The sequence below is a fragment of the Panicum virgatum genome, chromosome 7K (assembly GCF_016808335.1).
Source record: "Panicum virgatum strain AP13 chromosome 7K, P.virgatum_v5, whole genome shotgun sequence".
Lineage (NCBI taxonomy): Eukaryota > Viridiplantae > Streptophyta > Magnoliopsida > Poales > Poaceae > Panicum > Panicum virgatum.
Window position 1 is genome coordinate 20,733,107 of NC_053142.1, and position 20,390 is coordinate 20,753,496.

Consider the following 20,390-nt stretch of genomic DNA (forward strand, 5'->3'; position numbering starts at 1 on the left):
AACCTCGACGACGCTGGTGTAGGCATCTCATTCATCTCCCCGAGTGGTGAGCAGCTAAAGTATGTCCTGCAGCTACTCTTCAAGGCCACCAACAACGTGGCCGAGTACGAGGCTCTTATCCACGGTCTCAGGATCGCTGCCTCCCTTGGCATCAAGAGGCTCCTAGCCTACAGCGACTCCAAAGTCGTCATCCAGCAAGTTAACAAGGATTGGGACTGCACCCAGGAGAAGATGGATGCCTACTGCAAGGAGATACGCAAGCTCGAGGCCCACTTCTATGGCCTGGAACTCCACCACGTCCTCCGGGACTACAACGTGGCAGTCGACGTACTCTCCAAGCTGGGCTGCAAGCGGGCACTCGTCCCGGCCGGAGTCTTCGTACAGGCTCTCAATTCCCCCACTGTCAAGATCGAAGAAGAACCTCCCACTAAGCCTGACCTAGAGCCAGCCCTGGGCCAGGAAGTGCTGGTCACCAGTCCAGATTGGCGAGCCCCGATACTCGACTTTATCATCAACAACAAGTCCTATCCGAAGGACAAGGAGCACGAGCGACTCGCCCGCCGAGCCGCAAACTACGTCGTCATTGGAACCGAGTTGTTCATGCACTCGGCCTCCTCTGGAACCCTTTCTAAGTGCATCTCCCAGCAAGACGGAGTCCGACTCCTTGGCGAGATCCACTCGGGAATCTGCGAAAACCACGCAGGAGCGTCAACCTTGGTTGGCAAAGCCTTCAGATCAGGCTTCTACTGGCCGACGGCCCTGGCCGACGCCTAGGTTATTGTCAGATGGTGCCCAGGGTGCCAGTTTTTCTCCAAGCAGCAACACGTCCCGACTCAGGCCCTGCAAATGATTCCTCCATCCTGGCCATTCGCCTGTTGGGGACTCGACTCGGCGGGACCACTCAAGGCGGCACAAGGCGGCTACACCCACATCTTCGTCGCTATCGACAAGTTCACCAAATGGATCGAGGTGAAGCCAGTCTCAACCACATCGGCAGCTAAGGCAGTCGAGTTCATCGAAGAAATAACACACGGATTCGGAGTTCCCAACTAGATCATCATAAACTTGGGCTCCTCCTTCACCGGATTCGAGTTCTGGGATTTCTGCCAGGACAATTGCATCGACGTATACTACGCCTCCGTGGCTCACCCTCGGTGCAATGGCTAGGTGGAGCGCGCCAACGGCTTTATCCTCTAGGGGCTCAAAGCCAGGATTTTCAACCCGATCGAAAAATACGGCTCCAAATGGATCCAAGAACTACCCGGAGTAGTATGGAGGCTGCGCACGCAAAGAAGTCGGGCAACCGGCTACTCCCCCTTCTTCATGGTCTACGGTTCTGAGGCTATCCTCCCGACATATATTGCCTTTGGTCCTCTGCACACCCAGAACTACGACCAAGGCGAGGCCAAAACAACTCGGCGAACCGATCTCGATTCGGCGGAGGAGCACCGTCTAACGGCAGCCCACCAACACGCCCGGTACGAGCAGCAGCTTCATCGTTACCACAACAAAAATGTCCAGCAGCGCGACTGCAACGTCGGCGACCTGGTACTCCGACGGGTCCAGTCCCCCGGAGGCAAGCTAACTTCCCCATGGGAAGGCCCTTTCATCGTCACTAGTGTAGTTGTCCCAGGAACTTACAGGCTTCAGCGCGAAGATGGAACGAATGTGGGCAATCCATGGAACATCAAATACCTTTGTCTCTTCTATCCATAGAAGAAAAAAAAAGCTATGTATTCCTCTCATCAGTTGTTAATAAAGTTCAAAGTTTCCAGTTACTTGTACTTGTTCTTTTTCCTTACCCCCCGACTCATTCCGCACACTCGGGGGCTGCGCGTCGGTCAGCCTAACTTGCCTACCACACTCAGGGGCTGGGCTCGGCCAGTCCAATCCGCCCAAGTCTACTCAGCATAGACACCCCCTAATGTGACCAGTTTTTGTGAGCACAACCCTGCTAGTCCTGGAACCACCCTGCGTCGCCTCTTACTACCTGCGCGCTTGATGACCAGCTCTCAACCCGGCAAGTAAAGGCACATCGCAGGGTCGTCTTTCCTAACTACTCGGCCAACTCGACAACATCTCGGATCACGGAATAAAACACAAACACATTTATTTACATACAAAATAAATATTGTTTTTGGCCATCCGATGACCATTTTCCTAGCTTCTACAGTTGCAGGTTGAGGTCGGCCGCCACGCGTTCTGCGATCGGCCGGGCGCTGATGAGGTAGTCGGACCAGGAAAGGTTCGAGGTGTCCGGCGCCATCCCGTCACCCACCGGCTCCAAGTCGGCCTCCGGGTAGTGGGACATCACGAGTCCTAGGGTGACTTGGGCCGCATCCTCGGCGACCCCCCTGGCGAAGCTCTCCAGCCGCCCACGCGCCGCCTCCAGCCGCGCCTCCAGGTCCTCCGCCGCGGCCGCACCTTCCGGCTCGAAGGTACAACTTTTAGGTGACTGCTCTTATTTCTACTCAGAGGCAAAAACAAGTTCACTTTTAACCCACGAACAAGCTTACAGACTGGTCCAGTGGCTTAGGACTTGAGATGACAAGGTTGAAACTAAACTATTTCTTAAGGTATTGCTTACCAAGAGCCCACCAATCAATGGCACTTGTGTGTGGTGCACCCGTGATGACCTCCTAAAATAACAAAACAATTACATGACAATTATGTTAGCATGAGAAACAACTAAAAGAATTAAAAGTTCAAATAAGTTCAACAAAATCATAGGGTTCATTATCAGTGTAAAAAAATCCAAGTTATTAGGCTTCTGGTGTTTGATACCATATATTATGTTAAAAGTTTCACAGAACCGATTCATAGGGCAACGTGGCACTCTTAGACCATCCATGCTGATTGCTTGCTAAACAAATTAGTAAAAATACTTTAAAATGATATGAAAGTTACCAAACTGCACCCAAATTCTCACTGAAACTTTCCTTGGACATGAAACTGTACTCTAACTTAGGAGTAACCCATGGCATATAACAAACTACAACTCTTCTCTTATTCAGTTATTCTACAATTATGACAAGTACTCTCATCATACATCAATCTATCACAACAAATATCATGATTAATATAAGCATGTGTATGTAAGGGGCATAACTATTTACCTTAGGAATCTAATGATCTATTTCTAGATGGTAGCAAGATATAAAGACAATCACATTCAAATTATATTGAAAATCATTACATGCTGAAACAGAAAAGAGAAACGCATCAAGTTAATGAAGCTACATATACGGGCACTATATCATACTGGTGCTATGTACTCTTCAGTTCCAACGAAAGAATTCGATGGAGTGGCAGGGTCTGAAACAAAACTTAGGGGGAGAAATTCTTTAGATCTTCTCCGTCTTGAAGTCGAATGCTTTATCACCTGCAAGAGTATTACCATTACAAAGGTTAAGGCTTTGTATTTTTAACTTTAAGTGAGCAAGCTCTTGTAAAACAAAGATGGAGTCATTAAGAACACTTTAAATTAATGTGCCATTAGCACCAATAAAGAGTTATCTGTTCTCCACTTCAACAATCGTGCAAATGGAAACGACAAGCCCATAACTTAAGTATTAAGGCATTGATTTAACTCGTGCAATGCTGCACATTCTATTTCTGCATATTGTGAAATAACGTGGTTTACTGACCAGCAATTGGTATAATGAACAAAATGAAAAATGTTGGAATAACCTTGACTTACATGGGGTTTTGAAGAAGTCAAAAATGAGAGGCATAGCTCTCTGTACAGTTGGAGATGGAGCATCAGTCTCTTTCTGGGATGATCTATGGGCTGGTGAAGTTCTTTCTTCTAAGTTTTCTTATCTCTACAGTTTTGCTGCAAACACAGGGATCTCTGTCAAACAAATTATGCTCTCTGAAGACCTGGATAGTATCTTCAATTTACCCCTTTCACAGGTTGCTCATGATCAGTTGTTGGACTTGCATCCTTTTATTCAATCTGTTTCTTATGATCCTGAAAGGAAAGATGTGTGGACCTTCATTTGGGGAAATGCAACTTACTCTTCAAGAAAGTACTACAAAATGGTGTTCCAGAACTACCATCCTTCGCCAATTTTTAAGAAGATATGGAAATCGAAATGTACACCACGGCTCAAGTTTTTTGCCTGGCTTCTCTTTGTGGACAGACTAAACACAAGGAATATGTTAGTCAGGAGGCATTTTCATGTTCAGCCCAATTCCTTCTGTGTCCTCTGTACAACAAACACTCATGAAGATTTGGACCATCTCTTTTTCAACTGTCCTTTTGCTGCTGCTTGTTGGCAAAGACTGGATTTTCAATGGGCGTCCATACAGAATATAAGTGAACGTGTCCTAAACCTCATGGTTACTACTGGAATACCTTTCTTCATGAAAATATTCATCTTTGCTGCCTGGGAATTATGGAAGCTTCGAAACTCAAAGATTTTTTATCAAGGCCGCCAATTGTTAGCTTATGGTTTAGAAATTTTAAGAGTCAAGTTTTACTCCAGCTCGTGAAAGTTAGAGAGGATCAGCGTCCATGTATCATTCAATGGCTAGAGTCGCTATAGCTTATTATTGTTTTGTATATTCCCTTTCTCCTTCTGCTTTGTAAGTAAACTTCTCTTATTTTTATAAAAGTTTTGATGTGGGGAACTCCCCCACAGTCCATTGCTCAAAAAAATGTGTCCATCCTCTTGGAGCAAAATATTTTCTGGTTTTAGATCACAGTATATAATTCCTGCAACAAAAACACCATACATAACTACCAACCATTGAAATCATTTCAAACAATATCCCTTCTAATCTAAAGAATTGAAAAACAGGGCACAGATTTTCATGATTTAAAGGATATTAACCAGTACTCAATTGAAAAAACTATCAATTGATTACACCTTATTATAAAGAATTTCAATTACGCACATACAGCCGGGCTGGCTATATCTTAGATCCAGCCAGAGAGTTTTAAAAAGGTCATTTGGGACAGTGAAATACTTTGAGTTTCTAGTCCCACTAACATCTGCATAATGCACATGAGGAAGAGATTTTTCCAAAATGTTAAACTATAATAACAACAGCAGTACCAAGGCAATGGAGATACTCGAGACCAATTACAACCTCCACAGCATAAAATCTGCAGAAAAATATAAATCAAATAATATACAAGGGAATGAGAGTAACGGCAAGATTCAGTAAATATTCATAACAAAGGATTTAGAAAAAATGCAATGGAAAATAATTTAAAATAATCATTTTCAACCTCTATAATCCTCATTAAAATAGCAGAAAACTGTACAGTCCTTAGCATAGGTAATACTAGTTGTTAAATTAGAGGTATTCAGGAAATTTGCCAGCTAGAACTGTTTGTTTGATGAAAAGATAAACCAGAAGCATATCATAGAAATTCAATTTTGCAAGAGGGGTATAACCCTAATAAAGATAGATGATTTTTTTTAAATGCAGTTGTTTGCAAATTAGCCCATATCTATTAGGAAGAGGATCCATACGTTGGAAAGAATCAAAGCTTATGAACCCAAGCTACAACGATAAACTAAGAACCATTAAAAATACCCTATTATTAATCACTCTCTCTATTTTGACATTTTTTTCTACTTCCTTTGTACCATATTCAAGAAGAAATATACCATTATTATTAGTAAAAATATGTATAAGATTATAAAAATATTTATGAGACGAGGTGTGGGCTATTTTAGTACTTTTCCTAAAGATAAGCTAATATTTGTATCTGACACAAGCATGGAAATAAAAAAGGACAGACCCAGTGGTGGAAGCTCCCACACAAGTACGGAAATAACACATCAAAATTGGAAGGCACACGTTAAAATTTTACATTAAATGGTCATGTTTTAATAAAAAATCATCAAGGAGTCATCAAAATGTGCACTCACAACAGCTACCTTGCAGATTCTTCTCTGGAAAGTTGCATGGGTTGTCTATCAAGTAGTGCAAATAATTCTCCTCCAGGACAAAAGTCTGTTATCAGACAAACATGTGTTGGTGTCTGAAAAATACACAATGATTAGTTGATTAGTCATATATATATTTGAATTCTAAATTTTCTTGAAAATAAAATTACTAAATTGAAAACACGGAGGTGGATGGCCTCCTTACAGAAACCATAAGCTGGTAAGTTGTATACCTTTTTCATTATTATCAATTTTAAATGACTAAAGTAAGACACAGCCACATAACTCAGAACTGACCTGGAACGAAGTATATAGTGTTGTAGAAACGGATGATCTAACAGTGAGTATATTTCTCTTTCGATACAAGCCCGATGAACCTACACATTGAAGAAATTTACCACAAGAAACTTTACCAACTTAGCGTAACGCTGAGTTCGCATTTGACATTTTGTCATTTTCTTCTATCATTTGATAGGTTCAATGAGATACCTCTACATCGCACACCTCCATTTGATCTGAGCTACCTCAATTATTATTATGGGATGGACTAGGGGAATATATAGACTACAATCTATTTCATGTATCTAACTCAAATGTGAACTCGTATTATTTTAATCTCCACTACCCTTTTATCTACCTTTGAAAATCATTTCTCTGCTTTTTTTTACGCCTCCAGCAAAACGTGCCTCGCCTTACCAATAGAACGAAGGAATCTATCTACTACTCCCTCCATACTCAAAATAATTGACGTTTAAGACAGCGACACGGTCTCCGAAACACAACTTTGACTTCTTATTTCTCTAAAAATATTTATTAAAAACTGATATATGTATACTTTTATAAAAGTATTTTTCAAGATAAATCTATTTATATATTTTTTACATTTTCAAACTCAATAATTTGAGAGTTATTCATAATTTATATTCTCAAGATTTGACTCAAACCTTGTCTAAAACGGCAATTATTTTTTATATGGAGGGAGTACTATCTAAAAATAACGAAGTTCAGTCTACCTCTCATGTGGGTCTGCCTTGTTCTGCCCTCTCTGTGGCTCTAGGGATGGCAACGGGGAATTCCCCGCTGGGGATCGTTTCCCCATCCCCGTCCCCGCGAAGAGAAAATCTCCCCGTCCCCATCCCCGTTAGGGCTAGTTTGGAAGCAGCCTTCCCCGCCGGGATCCCGGCCATTTCTCCGCGCCTGCAGCCCACGCGGAATTCTCCCCCGCGGAGTCCACAAGATCCTTTTGGAAGCCCGTTGCTTGGTGTTTTCCGGCCCGGGTGAGCCCAATTCCCGCGGGAAATAGTTCCCGGCCTGTGGACACCGGTGAGCCCTCCCCGTCTCTCACGACTCGCGGAGTCGAGCGGGAGAGCGCCGCCGGCGGCTGCCGATCTACTCCGGCGACCTCGTGGCGGCAGTGTCTCCTTCGTCGGCGTCTCTACGGCAACCACATCCTTCGCATCAGGTAGTTCCCCCTCCCCTTCCCCTCACCACGCATCTCCCTGTGCCTCCGGTTTCTTTCACCCGCTAGGGAGAGTCGGCGCCGCGGGGGGAGCCGTCCGCGTAGCGGAGCTCACCGGGCACCACCGCCCAGCCGAGCCGGACGCCTGTGAACCCGGCAAACTTGGAGAAGGAGCAGATCTCGATGGCCACCTCCCGGGCGCCGGGCACCTCATAGATGGACTGCGGCTTGCTGTTGTTGCCGCCGCCGCCCTCAAACTGACCTTGCGCAGGTTCTGCGCTCCGTCCGAGATGAACACCTCAGACTCCTTTATCCCATGTTTGGGTACACTTTCTCAGCTATGACCTTGCGCAGGTTCTGCACATTTTCGCGAAGCAAATCAGATTGTGGTTCAGTGAACTGAAACATGGCCTTGCTTTAGGTAGCTGTAGCAGGATTAACTACACTTTAGACTTCAGTGTAGAGGGTTCTTTGCATTACCATTTGACCTTGCTCCGGTCCGTAACCCTGATATCCTTCTGGAGTGGATAACGCAAGTGCATACTAAATATTTTATAGAGTCAATTTCTTAGCGCTTTTTCCTTTTTCCTGCCTCATGAGTATGATTGATTGGTGGCATCCTTGCTCTGAAATGTAAGTGCTTACAACAGCAAAGACGTCATATCCAAAAAAAAAAAGTATTGAGTCCTTTGTTTTTTATAGAGTCAATTGCTTAGCGCTTGACATTTTGTTTAGCAATTGCTGCTGCGTAGATGTCAATGGATCCACATGTGTTAGTGTGCATGAAATTTTAAGTTGCTGATAAAACAGCAGTAATTATTTTCAAGTTTATGAATCATTTAGTAATTTAGTATGCTTAAACAAGGCAGTAATTATTCTACATATATGCAGGAACTAAAGTGCACATGCATTCAGAAAAAAAGATTGCTTTTGCTTATACTCTTTGTACTACATTACTATATTCTTTGCATGTGTAATGAGTAATGGTGCTGGCAACATGCTTGTCGCCGGCCTTGCTTGCTTGCCGCTTGCTTGCACTGATTAGTAATGGATTGCCATTGCATCCGGACCTCTCACATGGATGGAGAGGGAGCAGGCGAAACTAAAGCCTGCATTCCATGGGAAACTAGAGGTTTGCTAATTTTTCTCTGGGTCTTGTGTGGACAAACAAAATGAGTGCTATACTTATTTTCTGCCTAATGTTCAGAGTGAAAAAGGCCAGTAAAAAGGCATATACTAGATCATGGACTCGTTGATGCTGCCTTGTTTGATGGTGTACTAAATAATTACTGCATATATTGAAATTTTTAAGCATTACCTTAGTTGTTGCTGCCTTGTTTGATGGTGTACTAAATATTTTACTAAATAATATTATCTATATACTAGATCATGGACTCTTGGGATGAGGAAGTTAGGAGATTCATGTTAGAGGAAGAAGAAGACGATGATGAATTATTTCTAGTTCTGGTCCCCGCACTTCAATTGGCCATATATGATGAAAAAGAGCCAGAGCACACCTCAATTTTGACCGGTCCAAAATATGTCAAAGAAGGCATATTCAGTTTAGTTGCAGTGATAAAGCTTCTTTATTCATATTCCGTTCAGTTGTACTTCGGAGTAGCTTGTACCTGTTCTTGTCTTCATGGTAGCATGGATGATATAGCAATAGCGGTTCATGCTTTTAATTTGAATGCATAATCATTAGATTATGTGTTTAGAAAAGTAATATTGACATGCATGCTGGTGGTTTGAAGCATTGTGTCATTTACTTCTTTCACCGGTGCTTTGGTAATTATTTAACTAATGTGAACTTTCTTTGTGTTACTTTGTAGAGCACTTGCTGCAAACAGTGCATAGAAGGTACAAGTAATTTCGTGACAGGAGTGGCACAAATGCAGAGTGGTGAAAGTTGAGTATGGTGTTGCTGGGTCACAAATATTAGTGCTTCGACTTCTTCCTAGCGTCTGAAATTCTTGTTCCTGATCGAAAATGGTCAAATAAATTGCTCGCCTTATTTTCTTTTATATTATCTATCTGGGTATGTGCATGAACATGACCATATATAAGCCATTCATCTCAGTTGGACAGTATATCCTGCTATTCTGAAGGCCACGTGATCATATTGTTGCTGTTTTGAAGGCCACGTGATCATATTGTTGCTATTCTGAAGGCTACATGTTCTGGAATTATATTGTGATGACGAATCAACATGGCAGTTGACTGTTAACGATGCTACATGTCCTATTGATTCTTTGCAGTTGTGTTATTTGTATGCATGCAAGTACCTGATATGGTGGGATGATACAAATATGTTAGATGCATGCTTTTGATAGCATTAATCTTTGTTTTTTAATTTATATATGTAGGGCAAACTATATTTTCTACATTCTGTAACAGAGCCGCTACCAGCGAATATATGCATGCTACTTAATTTGTCTCAATTTTTTAATTTATTTGAGAATATACGCATGTCCTATTGATTTCCACCACTTGTCTTCCAAATAGCTATAGGGAATTAATCCCAACCGGGAATTTCTCCCCATGTAATTGAGGGGGTTCTCAGCTGCCAGGAAAATCCCCCTCGGGGGTTTCCCATCCCCTGGGTAAAATGCCTATTGCTGCCAACTAGGCCTAATAGAGGAATTCCCCGTTAGACCTGGGCATGGGTCACCCGACCCGAACAACCCGACCCAACCCGCTCGAAAAAAACCCGACCCGACCCGACCCGAGCTACGTGGCGGGTGGGCACGGGCCGTATTTTTTGACCCGCAACAATCAACGGGCCGGGCACGGGCCGTGATTTTTGACCCAAAACCCGACCCAACCCGAAAAACCCGACCCAAAGGCCAAAAAACCCGACCCAACCCGAAAAAAACCCGACCCGACATGCCCGCGCAGGGTGCACGGGCCAACCCGACCCGACCCGGTGATAGGTACGGGTCGGGCGCGGGCCGTCCTATGCGACCCATGACCCGACCTTGACCCGACCCGAACCCGACCCGACCCGATGTTTGGCCAGGTCTATTCCCCGTTGCCCCACCGTGTCGCGGACCACCTCCGCTCGACGAAGACGAACCCACCTCCTATTCCTCCGCCTCCTCCATCCGCGCCATGGCGACGACGCAGATACCTCCTGATCCTCGCGAACTGGGGTGGCCAGCGGAGACGGAGCTGTGTGACACGTGGCCGCTCACGGAACTCCTACGCCGCCGGAACCACTCCCTCCCTCCGCCGCCGCGGGAGAGTCACGGACACCGCCTCCAGTTCGCCGGAGACCGAACTGCATCCAAATCGGTGGCAGGCGGAGTCCGATCTGTGGCTGCCAGAGTTCGATCTGCGTGGAGGCGCGGCCGCTCGACCGACCCCCTCCGCTGCCGCCGGTGAGTCAAATATTCGACCTGTGCTGCAGGTGACATAGATCTGAATTCATTGCTTGTCTGCCACCATTCATGCTATCGTCATTCATCCGTTCTGATACAATTTGTCTGCCACCATTTGAGGATTTGAATTTTTTTTTTGAGCATTGAGGATTTGAATTGTGATTGGCCGTTGTCTGGTGATCCAGCAATGTGAGGTCGTGCAGAGGCTCTAGGAATTTTGCCTTACAATGAGGATAATGGAAGAGGAATTAGCCTTTGTCCCCAGTATTTCTTTTTATTAAATTGGTTCATGATGCATTACAGTATTTCCCCATTGCTTCAGCAAAGAATTGAAGATAAGTTCTCATTGCCCCTTGAATACCTCCCTAGAATTTTCTGGTATAAAAACTATTGTGGTTATGAGTAGGACCATTGGCTGGCATAGACAGATTACCACAAACACATATTGGTAAATGTATTGTTCCTACACGGATGAAAGTCTTATTTGCTAAATTTGAAACGTTTGTCAAGAATTTTACATCCTACGTGTATGTTCCCAACGACCACCAATAGCCTTCTTGACACCTCAGCGCCTGCAGACCTTCATAGACCATGTGCTTTTGTACAAAAAATCTCGTTCTGTATCTCACTTGAAAGAATTATAGTAATCTAATTGGCTAATCTCATACTTTTTTTTGCAACTGGAATTTTACATGCTCCAGTGTGTTCTGAATTATGAGGGAGGTATCACTTCTTCAACACGCCCTTTTAAACTATGTGTTCTGAATTATTGTGATTCATAGCAGTTTAGTTTCTTTTACCATTTGAACTGGAGTCAATAATGTTAGGGCATACAACAATGAGCACATGATCATTATAGCTATTTTAATTTGTCATAATAAGGTTTCATGGCCATCTGAAAGTGCTACATGCCACCTGAAAATTACTTCCCAGCGAAATAGGAAGATCCTGATCAGCAGTTACAGATACTAGATTAGTACTCTATTCAACTTGGTTTAGTCTTCACCAGGAAGGCAGTAGTTGTGACTGAAGCTTCTATATAATTGAGGCTTGTTAGCTTCTCACTATACAGATACTAGCTTTCAATCGCCACTGTCCTGGAAGAAAAGCTCACTTTGTGATATAGTTTATAGTTGCTTATCGTTTCTCCACATATATTTTGTGGTCTTTAATAATTGTTTCTATTGATCAAATATGGGATGTTTACTTATGTATTCGAATGCGGCAGACTTCATGATCGATGTGTTTCATGTCCGAAGTGAATGCTTATGGAAAACTTCTTTCTGCAAACGTAGAAGATTATCTTAGCCGCATCATAGTTAGGATAAAATAGAATTTATTATACGTTTGAATGCATATTTAGTTGACCTTGGCGACAATGGTGTGCCGATGGGTTTGATTTATCTCAATACTTTTTGGAACAATGACATATGATGAATATTGTTATTGCTACCAGATTTACACCTGTTTACACTGATTTTTTTCCTGTAGCAACACACAAACATTCAACTTGTAGAGGAGGAAAATCCACAATTCCCATGGCGACCCGTGCGCCGCCGCCGCCGCATTCATCGTCGGCCGGATCCGTGACCGTGACCGTCGACCCCTCCCCCTCTTCGTCCTCCTCGGCCCCGCCACCGGCGACGGCCGCGCCGGCGCCGGCGGAGGCGGTGGTGCTGCGGCTGAAGCGGCGGGGCAAGAAGAAGGTGTCGTGGAAGGAGGGGACGGTGGACAACGAGGGCCTCGGCCGCAAGAGCTCCAAGAAGTGCTGCATCTTCCACAAGGAGGTCCCCTTCGATGAGGACTGCAGCGATGACGAGGCCCCCGGCGGCGGGCACCGCTGCCCGCGGGGAGATGCTGGCGAGGGCACCAGTGGCAGCGGCGGTGGCGGATGCCCGTCCTCCTCCCACGACCACAGCCATCACCACCACTGATCTCGGTGCGTATTGGGGCTTCTTGATCCCTCGATGCTTATATTCAAGCTGCTGTGATGAAATTTTGTGATCTGATGATGTAATTAGTTGAGTGGAAATGCTGAATTCGTGCTCAATTGTTGGGGAGACATGTTATTAGGGTACAATTGCTGTGTTGGTGCTTGTCAATCATTTAGTGTATTGAATGTTGAGACCTATCTTTTGCTTAATATGATCTGAAGTCTGGCTGTTATTGCTGCCTGGCATTGTGCAAACATTTTGCTATAGCGTGTAGATTTGACCTTATGATTTTGAAATCCTCAGAAGAATTTTTGCATTTGTGAAAGGGACCTAGTTCATGCCTGAATGCATAAACATGCACATCTATTCTTTTTGTTTTCAAAACTATGCACTGCAGCTTTCCATTGTTTCTGTATTGATCATGCTGTGTTTTGGTTGGTGTAATCAGCAGGCAGCTTTGATGAGCCTCTTCGTCAATACCTGTAGTCATTGGTTATCCTGCCAAGGAAACTGATGCTTCTTTATGCCGGCTTTTAGTGAAAAGTTACTGTACTTTTATGCTGATGCTAAGCTAGTATTACCTCATATCAGAACTTGCGAGAGACAGCCATTGGGCCAGGCATTGTTAGGCTGCAACTTCTATGATTGATGTATTGTTCTGGCGTCCAAATATCTATTTTGACATGAGTTCCTTTTCTTGTTATTATTGTCATAGTTCAATTGTCTCAACGGTGCTAAGTCTGTTCTTCTTGGCGATTCACTGGTCAATATATAATCCTTGTTGACTTCATTGTATTTGTCTCTTATATTGTAGCAGTTTGCTGTTTGTTAATGATGAACTGAGGTTGCTCCTATATGATGTCTGTCTTATTGGTTTGGTTATACCATAATTATTCTGACCCTCATAGTAGATAACTAGACATGTTACCTTAATCAGGTTATGAAACTTGTGTTTTGTATACCTTGGATATCACCATCATATAAGAACACTATTGCGGGAACATATTAGTTGCAAATTAATTACTAGGTCCACTGTCCAAATGTCATCAGAACAACAATGAACTTCTGGTGAAATAAGGTTCTTAAGGTAGTTGTAATTTTAGACTGGAGCCATGTGGAAGTTTGTATATCTGATTTGTGTAATTATTGACAGAAATGACTGTGAAGGTAATTATCAGTTTAGTGATATGGCTGCATTGAAAATGTTTTGGTTGTGAATGTAACGAGTACTTGTCTTAGATCCAAAGAGATCTGGATGCTTGATATCTGCTCAAGATACCTTCAGTTATGATCAAGCAAGGCAGCATCACGTATTCAGGTGAAGCCCAGACAAATAAAGACAATTGTATCAGTTTCAGTTCCTGTCGTGTCGGGTGTGACCCAAGATCTAAGTTTTTGTTTGTTTTCTATTGTTACTTGTACATTGCTGTAAAACTAGTATTGATTCAAAGAATAGATGCTGATTAGGTGATGACTGCTGCAGGGGTGATGGTGATTTGAAGGGGACAAGGGACCTATCTGTCATGTGTTCCCATGGGATGTGGAGGAAATTTGCCAGAAAAGAAAAATTGCAGATTTGCAACCATTTATGCTCATCTAATGATTTACCATTTAATGATTGTTTTTTTTGTAGTCCACTTACATATTTCATATGTGCAAGACATAATGGTTTTACCTCTGACACCATAAGCTCTAACCAAGCTCGTGTCACAGACTCTTGTACCGTATAGTATTTTTTTTTCTTTGTGGATTTTTAGAGCTAGTCCCTTCTGTAGATTTTAATAACTAACTAAAATTACATGTAGTGATGTTGAAAAGTTGTATCGGCTTAATATTGTTTTCTTATTTGATAGCTTGCGAGCCTCTAATCTAAAATTGAGAAGCAGGAAAACCAATTGGCACAATGGATTGTTGCGTCACTTTTGTGTCTTACAGTAGATGCAGGGCCAAGATCACTAAACTGAAACAAATCAGACGCCTATAACAGCTTCCAGCGTCATGTTATTAATTAAAGAGAAAAGTAACAAATCAAGACCCAAGCCACCTAAAACATCTTTACAAATTGCAACACAAGGGCCACAAATAAAGAAAGAAAAGCCACCAGAGCATGAGAAGCCTCTGGAAGTCTGGAGGTCCTTGGCTCTGGTGTCAGACCGCCGAGGGCCCACTCTTGCCGTTCTTGGCCTTGTTTGGTTTTCCGTGAAAAAAATTCGCGAAAAAAAAATATTGCGTGCATGAAATATTAAATAAAATTTATTTGTAAAATCTTTTCACATATAAGTATAATTTTGCAAGTCGAATCTAATAAGCTTAATTAAGCCATAATTAGATACAACAATGCTACAGTAATCATAATCTAATCATCCTCCAATTATGCGGTCAAAGACCTCATTAGCTACAATAACTATAATTATGGAGGTACTTCTGTGATTAGACTTTATTTAATACATTTAATTAATGGTTAAAGGTACAAAAAGTTTTTGCGAAATTTTTTTCATCCCAAACCAAACAACGCCAAGACTTCAAGCAGCCATCATATGACACAGCCATTGCGCGAGGAGTTGTCACCTTAGTTCCATCTTGTTCGGGCAATAAGGTCTCAATTCTACACAATACACATAATGTTTCTTTCTTTTTCTTTCATCCACAGACAAGAGACTGCTAAACTAAAACATGAGACGAAATAGACTAATTTATTAGCTCTCTAGCCCTCTAATTTTGTCAAAGCAGCTCCGTACAGACAGGATGATCTCCGGCGTGATACAGTCACGAGCAGCCAGCTTGTATTGCTCAAACTTTGCTTTGTCGCATTTCAGTGCAGCTGTCCTGCATGCCCTAATGCTTCCTAGAAGAAGTGAATGAGATGATGAGCTCAGTAGTTGAAAACAAAGTAATAAATAGTGTATAGCAGCATGTTAGGGGATTAGTGTGTGTGTCGCGGATAGCAGGTGCTACAATAGCACCAAGTCCAAAAAGTAGAATTCAAAAAATATTCAAAATTTTAGAGCAAATATGAATATTAACATCAAATTTACTTCAAACATTTGAAACTTTTTAATTAGCCATCACATTTCACGCTACAAGTGTCACGAAGAAGCATAGATAGGTAGATACAAAAAGATGGATCAACACATATTAACATTAAGTGCTCATACCAATTAAGAAGAATGTCTTTTATCATCCTATCATTATTCATCATTGCTTAAATCATCATTTTCAATATTCATATTGCCATTCCATCCATCTTCATTCTCATTTGGACCATCTCATAGCAAATAGCGGTCCAATATGAGCAATAGTGGTCCACTAATAGCGGATGCTAAGCACAATAGCGGGCGCTAAGTCCGCACATGCTATTTAGATCTACTACCTTGTAGCGATAGCGAACTGCTACCGCTATAGCAGTCTGTAAGATTGGGTATAATGCATGGGATTGTATTGCATTGAGCCCCTTGAGCGGTATATATAGAGTATAGAGACTTGGGGGTAAGACACCTTCCCGATACATATGTCAGTCTGGAATTACATATCCTAACCTACCAAATATACTCTTAACATTTCCCCATGGTCATAGCGATAGCAACACAAACGGATAGACTTGAGAGCAATGGACATCCCCCCCCCCCCCACAGTCATAACGTCGGTGCGAATGCTTCGACTAGAGTAGCTCATGCAGATGATAGCCCTTTAGTGCCATAGTAGCCGAGGTTGAGGTTGACATGGTCGAAGCCGTGGAGGAGAGTGCAGGTCCAAAGCATCAACAGAGGCATGTGAATACACAAAATCATCAGCTTCTTGCCAATGACAGCAATAGGATGGTGAGTGGCGGATGGCGATGGTAGATGAGGCAGCTGAACACTGCTCAGGCATCTTCCTTCAGCAACATCGACCGCCGCATCCCGTGAAAACGGCAGTAGGCACGGACTCAGATCGACTGTCAGCTTGACAAGGACCAGCAGCATGGGTAGCGCCACCGCCTGAAAAGGCGGTGACATCGGCGATGGTGGCTTGATCACGAGCGTAGGAGCTGTAGTCTGTGAGGGCACAATGACAACCTCGTCCTCGGGAGTGCCGACGACGATGCAGCGACGAACGGTAGGGCGACGCAATCCGATCTCTGATCGAAATGAAAAAGACCTCGTAGGACATTGAGCACCAAGACCCGGTCGGGCACCGGACACCCGAGGTCATGAAGAGCATCAACCATGCCCTTCATCCTCCTGCAGAACTCGCCAATGGAGAGGTCTCCCCGCTCGAAGGTGCGGAAGGAGGCATCGAGTTGGAGAGCACGGAACTCGGCGTTGCCGAGGAACTGCCTCTCGAGCGCCAGCCAGGCCTGTCCAGCGGTGCCGCCATGAGTCCTGACGATGTCCTGCAGATCTAGGCTGATGGTCCCAAAGATCCAGGATATGACGACGCTGTTGAGGCGCAGCCACACCACGTCGCACGCCTCGACCGGCTTGTCGAGGAGGACGTGGTTGTCGAGGGCGTAGCGGCGGAGGGCGAGGAGGACCTAGTCCCGCCAGCGCCCGTAGGAAGAGGACGTAGGGTCGAGGAGGATGGAGACTAGTGCCTTGATGTTCTGGACGCCGGCGGCCTGGAGGTGGAGCTGGACGACCATGGGGTCGGTCGGGTCGAGCCGGGGTCCAGATCCAGAGGGCGGGGCCTGGTGGGAAGAAGAAGCGCCGTGCTCGGTGAGGGGAATGATGGGCTGCTTGCCGGAGGAGACAAGGAGGTAGTGCTCCGCCTCAGCAACCCGACGAGTGAGAGCGTCGGCCGCGGAGCGCTCGCGCTCCCAAGCGAGGGCAGCCGCGTGGATCCGCTCCTGAGCCGCCGCAGCCTCGGACTTGGCGGCGAGGAGGGCCGCGGCAAGAGCGGCGTCGGCCGTAGCAACTCCGGCGGTGATCTGCTCATCCGCGTGGGGCATACCGAGCCGAGGCCATGGAGGAGGGTGGGCAGCGGCCACGGCCACGGCAGCGGCAGTGCCGGGCGCGCCCGTGCCCGTGCCCTGGACAGCGGCGGTAGCAGCATCGGCGCCCCCCGCACCCCCTCCCCCCAGCGGCAGTGCCCGCGGCCCCTGCGGCGCTCGCGGTGCCACCGCCGCGGTGGTGCCTGCAGGGCCCGCGGCGGCGGCGCCCGCGGCAGCGGCAGGTGCAGGCTCAAGGGTGGCCAGGGCGGCGGCCGGAGCTCACCAGGTCGGTGGAGCTCCAGATCCCGCAGCGCCAGGGGCCGACACGGCAGATCCAGCAGCAGAGGAGAGAGGAGGGAAGGAGGAGAGGGGCAGCGGCGCCGGCGGCCGGCCGGCCATGGAGGCGGCGGCGACGGCTGGAGATGGAGGAAGAGAGAAGCTAGTCTGATACCATGCTAGGGAAATAATCTCAGTGTATTCCTCCAAACCCTAGAAGGGTAGGTAATATAGTAGTTGTACATGTGTCTCTAGATGGGCCTACCACACCGGCCATATGGGCCACTCACATATGCACCAACACTTTAGACAAACTGATACAATTCTGTAGTACATGCTCATTTCATAAGGTCCCTTAACAGCAAAAGAGCACGGTTACATAGATTCATGATTTTCAACTCCATCAAAATGTAACTTCCTAATAGTTGTTTGCATTGTAGCAGCTTGATCAACTCCCATTAGGAAACTCGTGTATCCCCCTGGTATGTATGGAGCAGCCACTGCAGAAGGATTTGCAAATAAATTGAAGTGTGGTAGCGTGGAACTAGAATATCCACCTTGAAAAAAAGGAGCATCCATGGTTGAAGATGGCCCAACATTATAATCCTGTGTCATAGCATAAGAAAGTGTTCATAAATCAACCTTCTAATGGAATAAATTTTAAAAATAGGTACTGTCTTACAATTATTTGGTTTGGCTCAGCACGTTCATCTCTTGTTTGTACATCGTTATTTTCCAGATCTTCACCTACATTGAAATATATAAGGAAAAAGTCCATTTTTAGCCCCTCAACTCTTTGCGAAGTCTAATTTTAACCCCTAACTGCCAAACCGTCTAATTTAGGTACCTCAACTTTACAAACCGGTCAATTTATACCCTGAGGCCGGTTCTGGGGATTTCATGCTGATGTGGCGGCGGTTTTCGGCGGTCAAACGCCATGTGGCGCTGATGTGGAAACCCAGAGAGAGAGGGAGAGACTCAGAGAGAGAGAGGGGGAGAGGGAGCATAGCAGAGCAAAGCTCGGCGTCAGCCTGCACACGTCGACGCCGCCGGCCTCGGCGGCGGCGCTATCTTTTCCAGTCGCCGTTTCCTGCCTCCTCACGCTGCCGCCGCCCATCGTGGCCATGCTGCCCGTTGAGGTCGGCGTGGTTGAGCCACCTTGTGCGCTGACGCCATTGCCGCCGTCATGGTCGTAGCTGCCTGCCTACTCCGGTGATGTGGTGGCCCACCTGCTTCGCTCCACTCTGGCGCGCCTCCCCTTCCTCGGCCCCCGCTGCTACTCCCCGCCCGCACCTAGGTGGCGCCTGCGCGCCTGCCACCATGGCCGCCAGGAGCGTGAGGTGGTGGCTCCCGCCACCGCCACGCAGGAGCAGCGCGGTGAGCACGAGGACGCTCGGCGGATGGTGGAGGCCTGAGCAGAGGACCCGACACGCGCCCATCCCCTATTTTTTGCTCCTCACGAGGAGGTGGTCGGCGCTGCCGCCCTGGTCCTAGCGGCGTACGACTCGCGCGATGATGCAGACGAGGCGGACAGCCAGGAGGCGCATGAGGAGGCGACCAGCACAGGTGGGCTGCGGGCCCAAGCTGAGGCGGCCGGCGTGGGTGGATACGGGCGGCGGCATCATCATCTCGGCGTCCTCGGGCCCCGCCGCCTCGCCCGCGCCACCGGATCCGTGGCGCGGCGCACGCGCGGTACGGCTGGGAGCCCCGGTCGGAGCGCGTCAAGTACCTCCGCCACCGCGCAACCTTCTTCCCCAAATCCGGCCATCCGCGATTTGCCTCCTCCGGTGAGCCCCATCTCGATTCCTCACGCCCACACCTTCTCCTTCCTCCTCTCCGTCGATTTTAGTGCTCACCCGACCGATTCCCCTCCTGCAGCACCTCCCCGCCGTCGGCTTCCGCCCGTCGCCGCCGTTGCTCTCCGTGCCGTTCCTCCGCTGCAGCTTCCCTCCGCCCGAGCCCCTGGTGAGCTTTGCCTCGTCCCAGACCATGTCGTGCGCGCGCCGGGCCACCGGAGATGCACCGGGGCTCGCCGGGGAGAGGGAGGCATGGGAGAGGGAGGGAGAGAGGCGCCGCCGCACGAGCTCGGGAGAGGGAGGGGAGGCGCTGTGCGCACCTGGATGGAGAGGGAGGGAATGAGTGGGTGATGCGCGGGCCCCACATGCCTATGTGGCGGTCAACGCCAGCGTGGCGTGGTCAAAACCACTAAACATCGGTCAAAACAGCATGTCCCTCGCCCAGGTGCTAAAAGTGAACGGTTTTAACAGTTGAGGTATCGGTACTAGACGGTTTTATAGTTGAGGGTTAAAATTAGACTTCGCAAATAGTTGAGGGGCCAAAAATGGACTTTTACACATAAGCAAAAGTTAGTGGGTAGGTCCTTACCTTTCTTCTGGGCACCCTTCTTCTTCTTCTTCCTCCATGGGTTCTTTTCAACAATATTTTTAAAATGTGTCTGCTTTGCAACTTTAATTACTTCAGGAATTTTAAATCATATTACACCATTTAATGGTTCCCTGATACATT

The 20,390-nt window shown here is 46.3% G+C and overlaps 1 protein-coding gene and 3 long non-coding RNA genes across 10 annotated transcripts; 2 read left to right on the plus strand and 2 right to left on the minus strand.

Moving 5' to 3' along the window:
- Positions 1–2,610: 2,610 nt before the first annotated feature.
- Positions 2,611–3,733, minus strand: LOC120640493. Its single transcript, XR_005661835.1, has 3 exons — positions 3,701–3,733; positions 3,263–3,382; positions 2,611–2,639 (listed from the first exon to the last, which is right to left on the minus strand). It is a non-coding gene; the product is annotated as an uncharacterized LOC120640493 (long non-coding RNA).
- Positions 3,734–4,653: 920 nt separating this feature from the next.
- LOC120640495 lies at positions 4,654–6,285 on the minus strand. Its single transcript, XR_005661837.1, has 3 exons — positions 6,204–6,285; positions 5,064–6,001; positions 4,654–4,720 (listed from the first exon to the last, which is right to left on the minus strand). It is a non-coding gene; the product is annotated as an uncharacterized LOC120640495 (long non-coding RNA).
- An 806-nt stretch (positions 6,286–7,091) lies between these two features.
- Positions 7,092–9,592, plus strand: LOC120640494. The gene is made up of 2 exons (XR_005661836.1): positions 7,092–7,368; positions 9,198–9,592. It is a non-coding gene; the product is annotated as an uncharacterized LOC120640494 (long non-coding RNA).
- An 801-nt stretch (positions 9,593–10,393) lies between these two features.
- Positions 10,394–14,531, plus strand: LOC120640492 (protein phosphatase 1 regulatory subunit INH3-like). 7 transcript variants are annotated; one of them, XM_039916357.1, is made up of 3 exons: positions 10,394–10,745; positions 12,237–12,684; positions 13,128–14,524. In XM_039916357.1, exon 2 carries the CDS (start codon positions 12,284–12,286, stop codon positions 12,677–12,679), a length of 396 nt encoding a protein of 131 aa, XP_039772291.1. In that variant the 5' UTR covers positions 10,394–10,745; positions 12,237–12,283; the 3' UTR covers positions 12,680–12,684; positions 13,128–14,524. The 7 variants fall into 7 exon arrangements, with proteins under 7 accessions (XP_039772291.1, XP_039772287.1, XP_039772289.1 ...); XM_039916353.1 differs by having other exon boundaries at positions 10,394–12,684; positions 13,919–14,531; XM_039916355.1 differs by having other exon boundaries at positions 10,394–12,684; positions 13,927–14,531.
- The last annotated feature ends 5,859 nt before the right edge of the window (positions 14,532–20,390 follow it).